Source organism: Pteronotus mesoamericanus, unplaced genomic scaffold (assembly GCF_021234165.1).
Source record: "Pteronotus mesoamericanus isolate MK-2021 breed Mesoamerican mustached bat unplaced genomic scaffold, CSHL_Meso_final scaffold_125, whole genome shotgun sequence".
NCBI classification, from domain to species: Eukaryota; Metazoa; Chordata; class Mammalia; order Chiroptera; family Mormoopidae; genus Pteronotus; species Pteronotus mesoamericanus.
In genome coordinates this window covers 3858263-3872500 of record NW_026555304.1, presented here as the reverse complement: position 1 = coordinate 3872500, position 14238 = coordinate 3858263, and the positions used below count along the sequence as shown (strand labels likewise).

At 45.6% G+C, this 14238-nt stretch overlaps 1 protein-coding gene across 1 annotated transcript in view; it reads right to left on the bottom strand.

Annotated features, from left to right (window-relative positions):
- The window catches only part of FGD3 (FYVE, RhoGEF and PH domain containing 3), a 36188-nt gene extending 28788 nt beyond the window's left edge, over positions 1-7400 (bottom strand). The window contains 1 exon segment of the mRNA XM_054587935.1: positions 6945-7400. Coding sequence (XP_054443910.1) covers positions 6945-7400 — 456 coding nt within the window.
- Positions 7401-14238: the final 6838 nt, after the last annotated feature.

Here is a 14238-nt window from a genome sequence, read left to right as displayed (position 1 = left end):
TAAAACCACAGGGACCTAACAGACATATACACAACACAGCAGAACACACATTCTTCTCAAGTGCATGTGACATATTTTTCAGGAAAGACCACATGTTAGGCCACAAAACAAGTATTAACAAATTCAGGAAGACTGAAATCATATAAAATACCTCTGCTAATCAAAATAGAATAAAACTAAATCGACAGAACAAAGAAAACTGGAAAAATCCAAAGCTATGTGAAATTAAGACAACACACGTTTAAGAGTCAAAAGAGTCACAAAAGAAACTGGAAAATACCTTGAGAAAAAGGAAATTGAAAGCACAATATGCCAAATTTATGTAATGCAGCAAAAACAGTGCTGAGATGGACATCTATAGCTGTAAAGGCATATGTGAACAAGGACCAAAGATCCCAAATCTGCAACCTAACTTGACACTTCAAGAAACCAGAAAAACAAAAACTAAACTCAAAGGAGCCAAAAGGAAGGAAACAAGAGAGATTAAAACAGAGATAAATGAAACAGAATAGAAAAAAATGGGAAAATCAGCAAAACTAAGAGTTGTTTTTGAAAAGATCAATGAAATTGACAACCCCTTAGTTAAACTAAGAAAAAAAAGAGATGATTCAAACAACTAATATCAGAAATGAAAGAGAAAACATGACACTTGATGCCACAGAAATATATAGTGTAAGAGAATATTATGAACAATTGGATACCATAGGAAAAAATGCATAAATTTCTAGAAACACTCAACTTAATAAGATTGAATCAAAAAGAAACAGAAAATCTGGGAGAATCAAGATGGCGGAGGAGTGAATGCAATTGACACTAACCTCCTCCCAGGACCAATCTGGAATTACAACTAAATTGTGGAGAAATCACCTGGAATAAATAACTGAACAATAGTGAGAGAGGAGCCTTATAACCTCAGACAGACAGAAGAAACAACATTAGCACAACCAAACTGGTCTGGAGTATGGTAGAGACTGAAGAAGGAAGGCAGGACACCCACAGGCAGCAGTGCCAGAGGGATATTGAAACAACCAGTTGAATCCCCCTGAGAAGAGCAGGGTTTAAACCATAAGCTGGGATCTCCAGCGTACAGCACCAGAGCCCAAAAAGTACATAGATAACAACCAGCTGCGAAAAGCAGCAGGGTTGCTCTCTGTCAGAGACAGGCAGCTGGAGAACCAAAGAGCCTTTTATGAGGCCAAAGCATAAATTTTGTTTTTGCAGCCACTTACCCTGGTCTCTAGCAAAGGTGGGGATAGAGTGGGCTAGAGACCCCCAGGGAGAGATTGGGGAAGGAGGCTTTTGGGAGAGAACTGAGGGAATGGCCAGCTGGATCTCAGTGCTGACTCATCCCCCATACAGCAGGAGCCATCTTGTTCAGGCAGACCACTCTCATGAGCAGCAGCAATGTGAGAGGACACAATAGCCTCGCTCCCAGGAGGGACTATGCCCTGGCCTGGTGGTGCTAAGGCCTGATTGCTGAGTACAGAGTGGGAGCCACAAATAGTAGATCCCTGGTCAAAGAGGGTGCAGAGTGGTCTCGAGGCACTTGAGGAGAGACTGGAGATGGAGACTTTGGGGAGAGATCTGAGGAAATAGCTAGTGGGATCCTGGTGCTGACTACTCCCCCATATGACAGCAGCCATTTGGCTCAGGAAGACCACTCCCCTGAGCGGCAGCAGCGTGAGAGGACCCAATAACCTTGCACCTAGGAGGGACTCTGCGCTGGCCCTGTGGTGTCTAAGACTGATTGCTGAATGCAGGGTGATTAGATTAACAACAGAAGGAGACAGACACAGACAGTAGATTCCTGGAAGTCTCAAACAGACTGCCTAAGGTCAGACAGGGTCAACAGCTGCCATCATCAGAGGCAGATCCAGAAAGAAAAAACGGCAGTCTCCTACCACAGAAGTTCACACTACAAAGTCAGGAAATCAAAACAGATCAACTTAAGAAGCAGAAGCATAAAAGAAGAGTCTCACGTATAATGGGAAGACAAAGAAACACCCCCCAATCGAAGGGAAAGGAGGAATCCCCAGAAAGAGAAATAAAGGAAATAGAGGCATGTAAACAATCAGATACAGAGTTCAAAACCGTGGTTCTAAGGAAGCTCAATGAGCTCAGAGAGCTCAGAGAGAATTGCAAAAAACCACAGGGAAACTATGAGGAACTTACTGTAAACTTTATCAGCATGAAAAAGGACATAGAAACTATCAATAAAAGGCAAGAGGAAATGAAGAATACAATTTCTGAATTCAAAAACACAGTAGAAGGAATCAAAAGCAGGCTTGATGAAGCAGAGGATCGAATCAGTGAGCTGGAGGACAAGGTAGAAAAAAGCTCACAGAAAGAGCAAGAAAATGGAAAAAGACTCAGAAAGAATGAAGAGGCATTTAGGGAAATGCAGGACAACCTGAAACGTAATAATATCTGTATAATAGGGATACCAGAAGGAGAAGAAGAGGAGGAAGGGACGGAGAATCTGTTCAAAAAAGAAATGATGGAAAACTTCCCTAATTGGAGGAGAGAAAAAGTCACACAAGTCCAGGAAGCACAGAGGGTCCCATTCAAGAGGAATCCAATGAGGCCCACTCCAAGACACATCATCCTTAAAATGGCAAATAGCAAAGACAAACAGAGACTCCTAAGGGCAGCAAGGGAGAAACAGGTAGTAACATACAAGGAAGCCCTGGTATGGCTAGCAGCTGACTTCTCAACAGGAACACTACAAGCCAGAAGGGAAAGGCAAGAAATATTCCAAGTCATGAAAAGCAAAGGCCTGAAACCAAGACTGCTCTACCCAGAAAGGCTCTCAATTAAAATGGAAGGCAAAATAAGGAGCTTCCCAGACAAAAGAAGGCTAAAAGAATACACCTCCACCAAACCAGCATTGCAAGATATGCTAAAGGGACTGCTTTGAGAAGATGAAGAAAAAATGTCCATGAATACCCAGTTCCTTTCACAGTCACCAATACTTGATATGACCAATATTTTTAATATTATTAATCTGATTGTGACAATGATGTGTTATTTTAAGTGTTACGTTATTATTTGTTGAAACTAAACCTGTTTTTGTACATTTCTTGCTTTTTTCTATTATTTTTAAAAAGCTTTAAATGACTTTTGGGTATTCTTTATCCATTTTTTGACTAAATGTTTGTAGAATTTCTTCCCTAAAAACCAACTATTAACCCTTTTCTAGATGTGTTGCAAAAACTTTCCTATTCTATTACTTGCCCTTTAACTTTTTTAATATGTATATTACTGTATAGTCTTAAATGTTTAATATAGCCATATTGTCAATAGTTTACTTTATAGCTTCTGGGTTTGAATATGTTACTTCAGGGTAAGAAAAATATTATTTTGTATTTTCTCTGAAAACTCCTTAGATTTTACATATTGATTTTTAACCTGAATATTTTTTATATAATGTGTGAAATAGGGCTCTATATCTGTTTTATTTCAAGTAATAGTAGTCTACTCACTTTATTTGTTGAATAAACCTTACTTTCTCCACTGATTTGAAATATCAATTTAATCATATATTACATTATTAGACAGATATATACATTTGTTTCTAGAATGCTCATTTTATTTCATTGATCTACTTGATTATTTCTGTGCTGGTGTCATGTCGTTTTAATTGCTGAGACTTTTTAATGGATTTACAATTTTTAATATTTTATAACAAATTTTGACACTTTAAATAAATAAATAAAATCTGCTTTAAAAAAGAGAAAGAAAAAAGGAAATCCTATCTTTTGCAACAACATCGCTGGAATTGGAGAATAAAGTGAAATAAGAAGTCAGTGAAAGAGAAATATCATATGATCTCACCTTTAAGTGGAATCTATTCAACAAAATAAACTAACAAACAAAATAAACCACAGGCATGGAAACATGGAGCAGACTGAATGTGACCAGAAAGGATGGGGAAGAAGGACAATAGTGGAAATATGGGGAAGGTACTAGACAAAGAACATGTATGACTCATGGACATGGACAACAGTGAGGGAATTGTGGGAGTGGGGGTGGGGTGGGATGGGTGAAGGAGGGTAAAGGGGGAAAAATTGGGGCAACTGTAATAGAATAAACATGATTTGAAAAAATGTAAAAAGCAGAAAATCTGAACAAACCAATAATGAATAAGGAGATTGAATGAGCAATTAAAAATTTCCCAAGAGGAAAAAACCCTGGTCACATCACAAGAGATTTAATAATACTAGAGAATATTTTTCTCATATGCTTCCAAAAAAATGAAGAGGATAGAACACTACCAAGCTTATTCTATGAGTCCAGAACTACCCTGGCACCAAAACCAGACAAGGATATAACAAGAAAAGAAAACTGCAGGATAATATTGCTGATGAATATTGATGCAAAAATCCTCAACAAAATATCAGCAAATTGAGTTCAGTAGCCTATTAAAAGGATCATTCAAGGGGGAACCAAGAAAACCCTCAGAATTACCTTCTGGAGGGTGGGTCCCTTGTAGTACACGCTTCCCCCCACCCAAGAGAGTATTCTAGAAACCCATCTGTATCAGTGTACCAGCTGGTGCTGTTGTGAGAGGCTGTGTTCGGCTTCAGCGAATTTTTTTGAGGACTCAACAAATTTGCCCATTTCACGATGGGTGGTTTGTGGGTACACCTGCCCATACCATGCTGAGTGTTCAGCAATTTTTGATAAAAAATGGCTTGACCTCTGTGCCCCACCCTCTCTGTTCACCTGGTCTCACCCTGAGTAACTTTTGTTTCCCTGGTGAGAAAAGTCCTCAAAGGGAAATGTTTTGCTGATGTGCAAGATATGAAACAAAAAATGGCAGAAGCACTAAAAGGTATCAAAATTGAGAAGTTCAAAAACTGTTTTGAGCAGTGGAAAAAGGTCTCGAAAGGTGTACTGCATCAAATAAAGAGTACTTTGAAGGCGACTGAAGTTTAAACAGGTATGAAAAAATACACAATTTTTTATAAATAAATTTCTGGTTTTTGGGGTTCCCCCTCATATATCATGACCAAGTGGAATTTTTTTTCTGGATTACAAGAATTGTTTCATAGATGAAAATCAATCAATGTTATATACCACATTAATTGAATGAGGGAAAAAAAACACATGAGCATTTCAAATGACACACAAAACGTATTCAGTAAGATTTAACATTCTTTTGTGATAAGAACAGTCAACAAATTAGTACTCGAAGAAGAAAATGAGTTCCACATTTTAAAGGCTAATTTGACATGCGTGTACACCTGCATTATCTCCCCATGTCAGCACCCCTTTATTCTACCTGGGTAGGGAACATGAAGCAAAGGGTCCCTGGGCTCTGGGTTCAGAGCCTTACCCTGAAGATTGGGCCAGTGTCTGATACATGGCATTCTAACCAGAATCCCATTACAGAAAGCATAGACCCATTCCCACCAGTGTCAATGTAAAATGATATTGTCGTGTCACAAATACAGAGGCTTGGGCCTTCCTCAGCAATTCTCAGGTACCAGGAGCACCCCAGAGCCTGTGTGGGCAAGATGCGGCCAGTTTCGGGGTCTGCACTTGCCCCCAGGACCTGGGAGACTGAGGTAGTCAGCCTCTCTGGAATGCACCTTGAGAGTCACAGGTAGTAGTAAATACATCATTTATTTATTTTCATTTTATGATGTTTTGACATCTTGGGGCCTTGCTTACCCCAGAGGGACTTTCCCTCCCAGGGATAGCTAATTCCTATGGATATAGAAGATCTGCCTGCAAACCTGTTTTCCATATGCAAACCAATCCATCCCTAACCCACACCCCAACTTCATATTTGCTATTCCCACTATCCCCTGACCCTGATCACCAAGGACCAGTACCAGACGTCCAGGGAGAGCCCTGTGCCCAGAGCCTACTGGAATTAGTCAAGCTGGCCAGTCCTGAATGTGGTAGCTGCCTCACCTGTTCCTTCCCTCAGAAACTACAATAAAGTCTCTTGCCCTCAATTCCCCTGACTCTGCCTCCTGACCAACCCTTATGCTTCCCCACATGGCCTCTGTGGTGTGTTGTGCCCCTTCTTCTTGGGAACTGTAACAAACTATTTTTCAGTGGCTGTCATCTCCTGATCTTCTGGCCTCACCATACTCAAATAATAATAAACCCAGATTAAAACACAGCCCAGTCCATCCTCCAGAAAAATTGGCTCTCAAGGGTGCAGGCCTGCAGCTGCCCTTTGCCTTCCCAGTCCTGTTTCCTGGTGTTGCCACAAGAGCCAGCACCATGGTCACCAAGAGCCAGGAGGCCTAACCCATCAGATACCACCTTGCTTCTCTTGGGACACAGTCACTTGCAGCTTATTCATGCCATTTTCCCATGCCCAGGTGGTCTCCCCAAGGCAAGGGCTATCTGATTTATTTCTGTCCCCACAAGTACCAGCATAGAGCACAGAGCCCAAGATCCTAAAGGGACGCAGAGGAGCTTTCTCTCAAAGCCAACCCATCCTATGGACACAGCTGCTCCCCAGGCCATCTGCTCAGGGCTCCACACACGTGCATGGGCTCCCTTCCCACTTCCACCCCACCCTGTAGGCTACTCTGGGGGTCTCTCCCTTTACAAAACAGGTGACATTCATGCTGTTTTCCTCATGGGTGTTCTGCAAGGTGGCCAGAGAGCATGGGCAAAGGGTGCTGGTGACAGCACTGTTCCCACTAAGACTGATGGTTAGGTTATCCTGGGGTGGGGTTCCTATACCACTGTGTAGCCATGGAAACCAGGCTCAAGAGCGAGGTTTTCATCTGAGGTGTCAGGGAAGCTTGTCTGTGTGGTTCTTCCCCAGGGCCTGTCCACTGACCCATTGAAGGGGCCTCTCTGAATGTGGTGTCTGAGCAGGTACCCCACTACTGGCACCAAATGTGGTTGATGCCACTGTAAATGTAATACCTTCATGGAAGAACCCCACCACCCTTAACAGGAGGGCAGCCTACCTTGGCTGGGTCCACATAGGCCCTTGGAGGGCTGTTCTCTGGTTTAGGCTCCTTGCTGCTGTCCTTGCCCACATCGCTGTCAGCCTCCTTCTGGGGGGTCTTGCTGTCTGGTGCCGCCTCTGGGTGAGGTCCCAGGATGGTGGGGCCCAGGCCTGCCTCACTGCCCTCCTCGCAGGGGAAGGGCTCACTGGCAACACTGCAGGATGGGCTGTCGATCCCACTGTCCCGGTTAGGGATCTTAGTGTTGTCTGGGGGGCTGTCCCCCACAGCAGCCTGGCCACCAGGACTCCTAGTGGCACAGTCCTCACAGTGGGCTCCAGGCCCAATGGGAAGTTCTTGGAGCTTCCCCGGGTCTGTGCTGGGCAGCTCCAGGGAGGAACAGCTAGGCCCAGTGTCTGGCCTTCCCAGGGTGGCAACAGGGGCTGGGGCTCTTGAGGCCCCCTCTCCTGACTCCATTCTCAAAGCTGAGCTCTCTGAGTTCTATGGAGGGGCTCGCAGGGTGCAGGGCAGTGGGAGGGCTTCCTGTCAGGGAGAAATGAGCACAGTCAATGCCAGCTGAGTTGTGGGCCAGCTCCTGGTACAGCCCCCCAAATGCAGTGTCTAGTTGCACCTCCTGGAAACTCACCAGGAAGGAGATGAGCTGGGCTTTGTGCACACTGTACAGCTGACCAGCTTCAGCTTGTTCTATCTAAACAGGCTTTGGGGCAATGACAAATGGAAAGAATTATATTTTAAAAATAAATTTCTTCTACATAAAAAGAAGAGGAAGAAGAGAGGAAGAGAGAGAAGGGAGGAAGGGAGACAGTGAGGACAGAAGGGAGGAAGAAAGGAATCCTATAGTATGAAGCTACCTGCTGCTCAAGGAATTCAAAACAGATGCACAAAATAATAGCAATAATCATCGTGAGCACTGGGGATCAGGTCTACAATGTGCTTTGCCACAGCACTTTTTATGCTATGATGTGGCTCTGAGGTGAGGCAGGATCTCTGTCAAAACCCTGACTCACCACCACTGCCAGGAACTTTCTAGAGACCCAGGCAACTCCACACCCCAATAGTATACCCTGCTTGGAAGCCTTCTCTCAGGAGAGGCAAGTTCAATCATCATTCTAGGTGCATAGAGAATGTGCGCAAGTTCCACCAAGGAGGGTCAAGGATGGGACTGGACGAGAGTGAGATTGCCCTGGCTGGTATGGTTCAGTGGATTGAGTTTCGGCCTGCGAACCAAAGGATTGCCAGTTTAGTTCCTGGTCAGGGCTCATGCTTGGGTTGTGGGCCAGGTCCCTAGGTCGGGGGCACACGACAGGAAACCACACATTGATGTTTCTCTCCTTCTCCCTCCATTTCCCTCTCTGGAAAAAAACAAATAAAATCTTAAAACAAACAAAACAAAGCAAAAAACAGAGAGAGCGAGATAGACATTCCCTGAAATCTTCCTCTTAAACCTTCAGTAGTGCTACACAGAAGGACAGGAACTAGGAGCAACAGTCACTTAAGGGTCAGGCCACTTACCAGATGCCCACAGACTCCTGGCAAAGGTACTGAGGAGGGTGGGTAGATGCCTGGCTTTCTGCTGGCCAAGTTCTGAGGGTCTAAATTGGCTGTCCAGGGCTGGGAGAATTTGCTGAATTTTTTTTTTTTTTTTTTTTTTTTTTTTTGCCCAGAAGGTTTGAAGTAGAGCAGTTCAGGAGGTTCTAAAACAATAAGAAAGGAGAATGAAAACCACCTCCACTGGTGCTGGAGTGGCCAGGGTGACAGGCCCAGGTCTAAAGGGAGAGGATGGGAAGGCAGGCAGCTCCATGCTATCACAAAACACTGCAGACCCCAGGCAGGTCACAGGGGCCTGCAGGTAGTTGGAGCATGTGGCTCCCTGGCCCTGAGCACCCGAGGTAGTGTCCCCTGATGTGGGGCAGCTTCTAGGTCCCAGCATGTCACTCTTGGACCAGAACTGAGTCTGTCCCTGGCCACATGAGGTCCACACCTGGGAGGCAGTGTGCCCCTAGGTGCAGAGCCCACCCAGGATGAGGGGAGCTGACGGACACCACCACGTATCTCCCAGCCCACACCCTGAACACCTCGCTGACACCCTCTCACTAGGCTGTGCTGCCAGGAGCTTCTTCACGTTCTGCTCCTCACTTGCTAAAAAGTAAAGAACCCTCAGTGGGGATACAGGTCCCGTACACACAGTTGGGCAGGTGTCCCAGAGTGTGCTCTTTGGCTGCTCACATGGCATAAATGCCTCTGGGCAGAGCTCATTCGGAAGTAAAGCATGAGCCTCAGCGGCCCAGAACCAACTCCACCCCTTGCGACAACCTCCTTGCCTTCATCTTCTCCTGTGGCCTCATTACTTCTGAGCAGACCTCTCTTTAAGAGACACCAAAACCGGTGCAGGGTGCACATTTATCATTGGCCATTGCCACATTCCTAACAAGCTAATCTAGGAGAAATATTAGTATTTATAAACAGAAAACACATGCTTTGCTGCATTCTTCTCATAGCACAGGAGATAAACTCAAATTCTTGGAAATCAGACATAACACAGCAATAAAAATATGCCAGATGGAATGCAAGCCTGGCACTCAGCCATAGTATGTGCACCTGCAGGCACCTGGCACCAGGTGGAGCCTGCCCAATCCCGTCTCAGGGTCTCCTCTTTCCAGTCAAAGTACAATGACAGAAACAGCATTTAGTTTCTTGTCTGAAACCAGCAAAGCCTGGATAAAACATGTGAAACAACAGCTTGACAGACACCCTACGCCAGGCAGTGAAGCACCATGCTCCTGAGAGGTGGTAGCTGGTGCACTACAGCCTATGTCACCCCAGCTGCCTATAGAAGGGGACCCCAGGCAGATGCCTGAGTGCAGAGATGGAGCTGGGAGTTTAGGAAGACAAGATGGCTGGAGATCACAGGATGGAGCACTGGAGAGAGCGGCAGAGAGAAAGGAAAACTGAAGAGAGCCCTCAAAGAAGGCTCAGCGCAGATGTGCAGAAACCATGAGGCTGGAGAAAGAACTTCCCAGGAAGCTGGCAGGAACATCACTTGGTGCTCACACAGTGTAGGGCATATGTCTCTTCCCACCAGCCTGACTGAAAACCCCAAGATACAAAGCATTAGACAACTTGGAAGAGTCTTGTGTCATTGTAGGGGACAATTAGTCCCACAGTGAGCTCTGCTCAGGTCCTACCTAATAAATACTGGTGAATCTTAACAGGAAGCCAGTCTATTTACAAGCAGCTTAACTGCCTCTCTGAACTGCACTCAAGAAAATTATGGGAACACAAACATAGCCAGCACCTAAAAGTGAGTGTCCAGTCCCAAACCAAAAGTTATGAGGCACACAGAGGGCAGGAGTACACAACTCACAGTGAAGAGAGAAAGTCAGTGAAGAAAAACTGACCCACAGTGGGCCCCAAGGTGAGAATTAGCAGACAAGGTCATTGGAGCAGCTGAGGTGCCTGCATTATATCATGCTCAGCAGGTCAGCAGAGACGTGGAGGATACACAAGATGCACATTTAACTTCTAGAGGTGAACCCACAGAGTGTGAGATCAAGACCCACTAGAAGGGTTCTTGATGGCAAATTAAACATTGAAGAAGAAAAAATAGTGAATTTGGAGAGATAATAGGTGTTATTCAAAATAGAGGGACAGGAGAGAAGGCAGGAAGAAGGGAGGAAGCGGGAAGGGAGAGAGAGGGAGAATAAGTGAGATGTAGGGAAACTTCAAGCAGCATAATATATGTGTGATCAGCTTCTCCATATGTAACTGAAATCCCAAAAAAGGAATGAGCAGGAAAAGTATTTGAGGAAATAATAACCAAAGTTTTCCCCTGTTTGATGGAAATTATAAATCCACAGACCTAAGAAGCTCAGTGAACACCAAGCACAAGAAATATTTATATTTAAATATTTTTACACAGAGAAGACTCCAGGATTATATGGCTTCACTGGTGAATTCTATCAAACACTTAAGGAAGAAATGGTGTCAGTTCTTCATAAACCTTTTTCAGAATATTCAGGAAAGAAAGGACACTTCCCCACAACATGGATCAATCTAGAAATAATGATGCTGGGTAAAAGAAGGCAGACAAAAGAGAAAGTACATACTTGTTTTTGCATTTATATAGAATTTTAGAAAACATACACTAATCTATGGTGTCAAACTGCAGACTTAGGGTTGCCTAGAAGGAGGGGTGGGTGTGATGTGGTGTGGGGGTTACAACAGAGCTTTTAAGGGGTGACAGGCTGTGGTGATGATTTCAAGGGTTTATACATATGTCAAAACATTGCATCATACACTTTATACATGCAGTTAATTGTGTGTCAGTTATAACTCATAGAAGGTGATACCTCTGAGTTGTGTGAACTTGGCGAGTTGCTGCCATTCCCTAGTGCCATTTTTCTTATTACAGAAGGGACAATGAATCATGCAAAGGATGGTGGTAAGACCTGACAGTCCTGTCCAAAGGAAAGGTGTGTGTCCTTCCAGTGGAGACTCTTGAGCTATGATCATCTCATCTTCCCAGGACATTTGTGCAAGGGCAGCCAAACAATCTTCGGCCAGACAAAAGAGCCCAGGGGTCAGGGAGTGGAGCATGGGACAGGGAGAGGGCCCGGTGTCGAACAACCAAGACCACATCCGATCTGATTCAGGAAGCTGAAGGATGCAGCCCATGGCCTTGCTCAGCTAAGGACTGGTCTCCCAGCTGCCTTTCCCAGGCCAAAGGAAGCACCAGAGCTGGTCAGGCCAGATTCAGCCTCCCCTCCTCTCTCCCCTCCACTGCTCAGGGGAGCAAGGGGGCTTTGGGGAGGAGATATACATGTGCACCTATGCCCACATACACACATGCCTCCATAACACACATGTATGTACACATATACACATGCACACATACATATACTTAAACACACACACCATGTTCCAGGAGCCATGCTAAGCACTTTTGTGTGCCCACCCAGTCAATCCCTGAAATGGGTGATGGTCATGTTTCAGACAAGGAAGACATGAGCATGATCCTGGCCACATATTGGTCTGGAGGAAAACAGCCCCCAGGACCCTGGCCCAGCAGACATGCTGCTCTGAACCTCAGGACTGGGCTCTGGGCTCATTCTGACACTCTCAGGGCATCAGACATGTTACCACATAGATAACAAAGAGCTGCTATCAGTTCTAATGGTTCCCTCAGCTCTACCTTTAGAAGCCCTGAGCGGCCTAAGCTAAGTGAGGATGACAATTGCCTACTCCAAGTGAGCCAACCACAGGTGAGCTGTGTGTGCTGCAGGACTCAGTCAGGGGTGCCATCACTCAGTACCTGAGGTCTCAACATTGGGATTGGGGGAGGTATGAGGACTGCAAAAACATGGAGAAATTAAATGCATCCCACTCTTCAGGGCATGGTGGACCATTTAAGTGGCTTCCTATACAGCCGCCGGTGGAGAGGGTAACATGAATGCTTTGGACTCTGCCTTGAAGTCCCCATATGGTTTGGTGCCTGCTGGAATTGGGCTGGAATGGTCCCAGAGATGGGCCATGAGACTGCCTACCACCCAGCTCCACCTGCTGTCAGACATCTCCTTAGGAGCAGCACAGGAGCCCCTGTTAAAACCATCACCACACCTGTCTCATTTGTTCCTGATACCTCGCACCTCAGAGGCCCTGAGCAGGCAGGGAACTCCCCTGTCTGGCCACTGATGTGGCCCAGTGGCCTGGGCACATGGGGCCCCAGCTGATAGCCCAGAGTAGCCACCACACAGAAGCCTTTGGAACTGTCCCAGCCTTGCTTGGCAACAACCCCAGTGAGAGATGCTCACTTGCACCCTGCCAGTCCCATAATTTTGAGAGATGACAATGTTCAGTGGGATTGCTTTTTACTCCACCAAGTTCAGGTAGTTGGTTACTTGCAGGAGGTTATTAAACAATAGTGAAAGTGCCAGGGGGAAACACCAGGAACCCCTGTGTGGCACACTTGCATGGAGGTCACAGACTGGGAGACAAAGCTGCAGAAACCACCAGGCCATAGCAGCAGTAACAAAGGCCCAGCTGCAGTGGCCATGCAAGATAAAACAACCTGTAGTGGGGTCACCCCGTTATCCAAAACAGGGGACTTCCTTCCAGGGTCTTGATCTGGAAGCACAACACTTGACTTGGGGTCTCAGCCTGGGAAGTACTCTGGCTGTAGCCAGCATGGCGTAGGGTGTTTATCCTGTGTGCTAAGAACACAGAGATGGATGAGATGCATGAGGTGCCACATGCTTTGGCACGTAGGGGAGACCAGTGGGACCTTGGGACAAGTTGGGGGAGCAGTGGAGCACGCTGAGCAGGGAAGATGCTCTCCCAGGTGCTGCAGCTTGTCTTAGAGAAGCTGCCTTTGTTTCAACACCGCGTTACAACATAAATTCACTGTGTCCTCAAGAACGCATTTCTCCCAGAAGAATTGAAAACAGACACTTAAAACAGATATTTGCAAGCCCATATTCACAGCAGCACTATTCACAGTAACCAAGGGGTAGAAGCATCCCAAGTGCCCATCAACAATGAATGGATATAAATAAAATGTGGCAAACACGGAGAAAGGGAATTCTGACACAAGCTACAACATGGATGATCCTTGAGGACATTATGCTGAGTGAAATAAGCCAGGTACAAAAGAACAAATACTGTGTGATTCCATTTATATGAGGTCCCTAGACTAGTCTAATCAGAGAGAGAGAGAGAGAGAGAGAGAGAGAGAAAGAGAGAGAGAGAGAGTAGGGTGGTGGGTGCCAGGGACAGAGGGAGGAGGTATGGAGGATTAGTGTTTAATGGGGACAGAGTTTCAGCTTTACACAATGAATAGTTCTGCAGATGGATGTTGGTGATGGTTGCACAATAATGTGAATGAATTTAATACCACTGAACTGGACACTTAAAAATAGTTTAGATGGTAAATTCTGTGTTACATGTATTTTACAACCATTTTTAAAAGCTTTATGCGTTTCTCATCAGAAGCTCTGTGAATTAGTGCCAAGATGACAGTGATTCAAAAGCACCTAAAACCTACTTTCCACCCTGCACCCCTGTCACCCTAGGCCTCAACTCCTGGGCTTTTTTTCTCCACACTCACCTGGGACCCTCGTGGCCTGGCCTGGGTCCAGCGTTGCTTGTGAACCCCTCAGCCCACTGATGAGGTTTGCTACTTGCACTTCCTGCCTTGTTCTTCAGGAAACAGATCCTAGAGGGGCTGCACACAGACCCAGGGTGGGCCAACTGTAGCCCACACTCCATATGGTTCTCCTACCTCAAGGGGTAAGGCTCA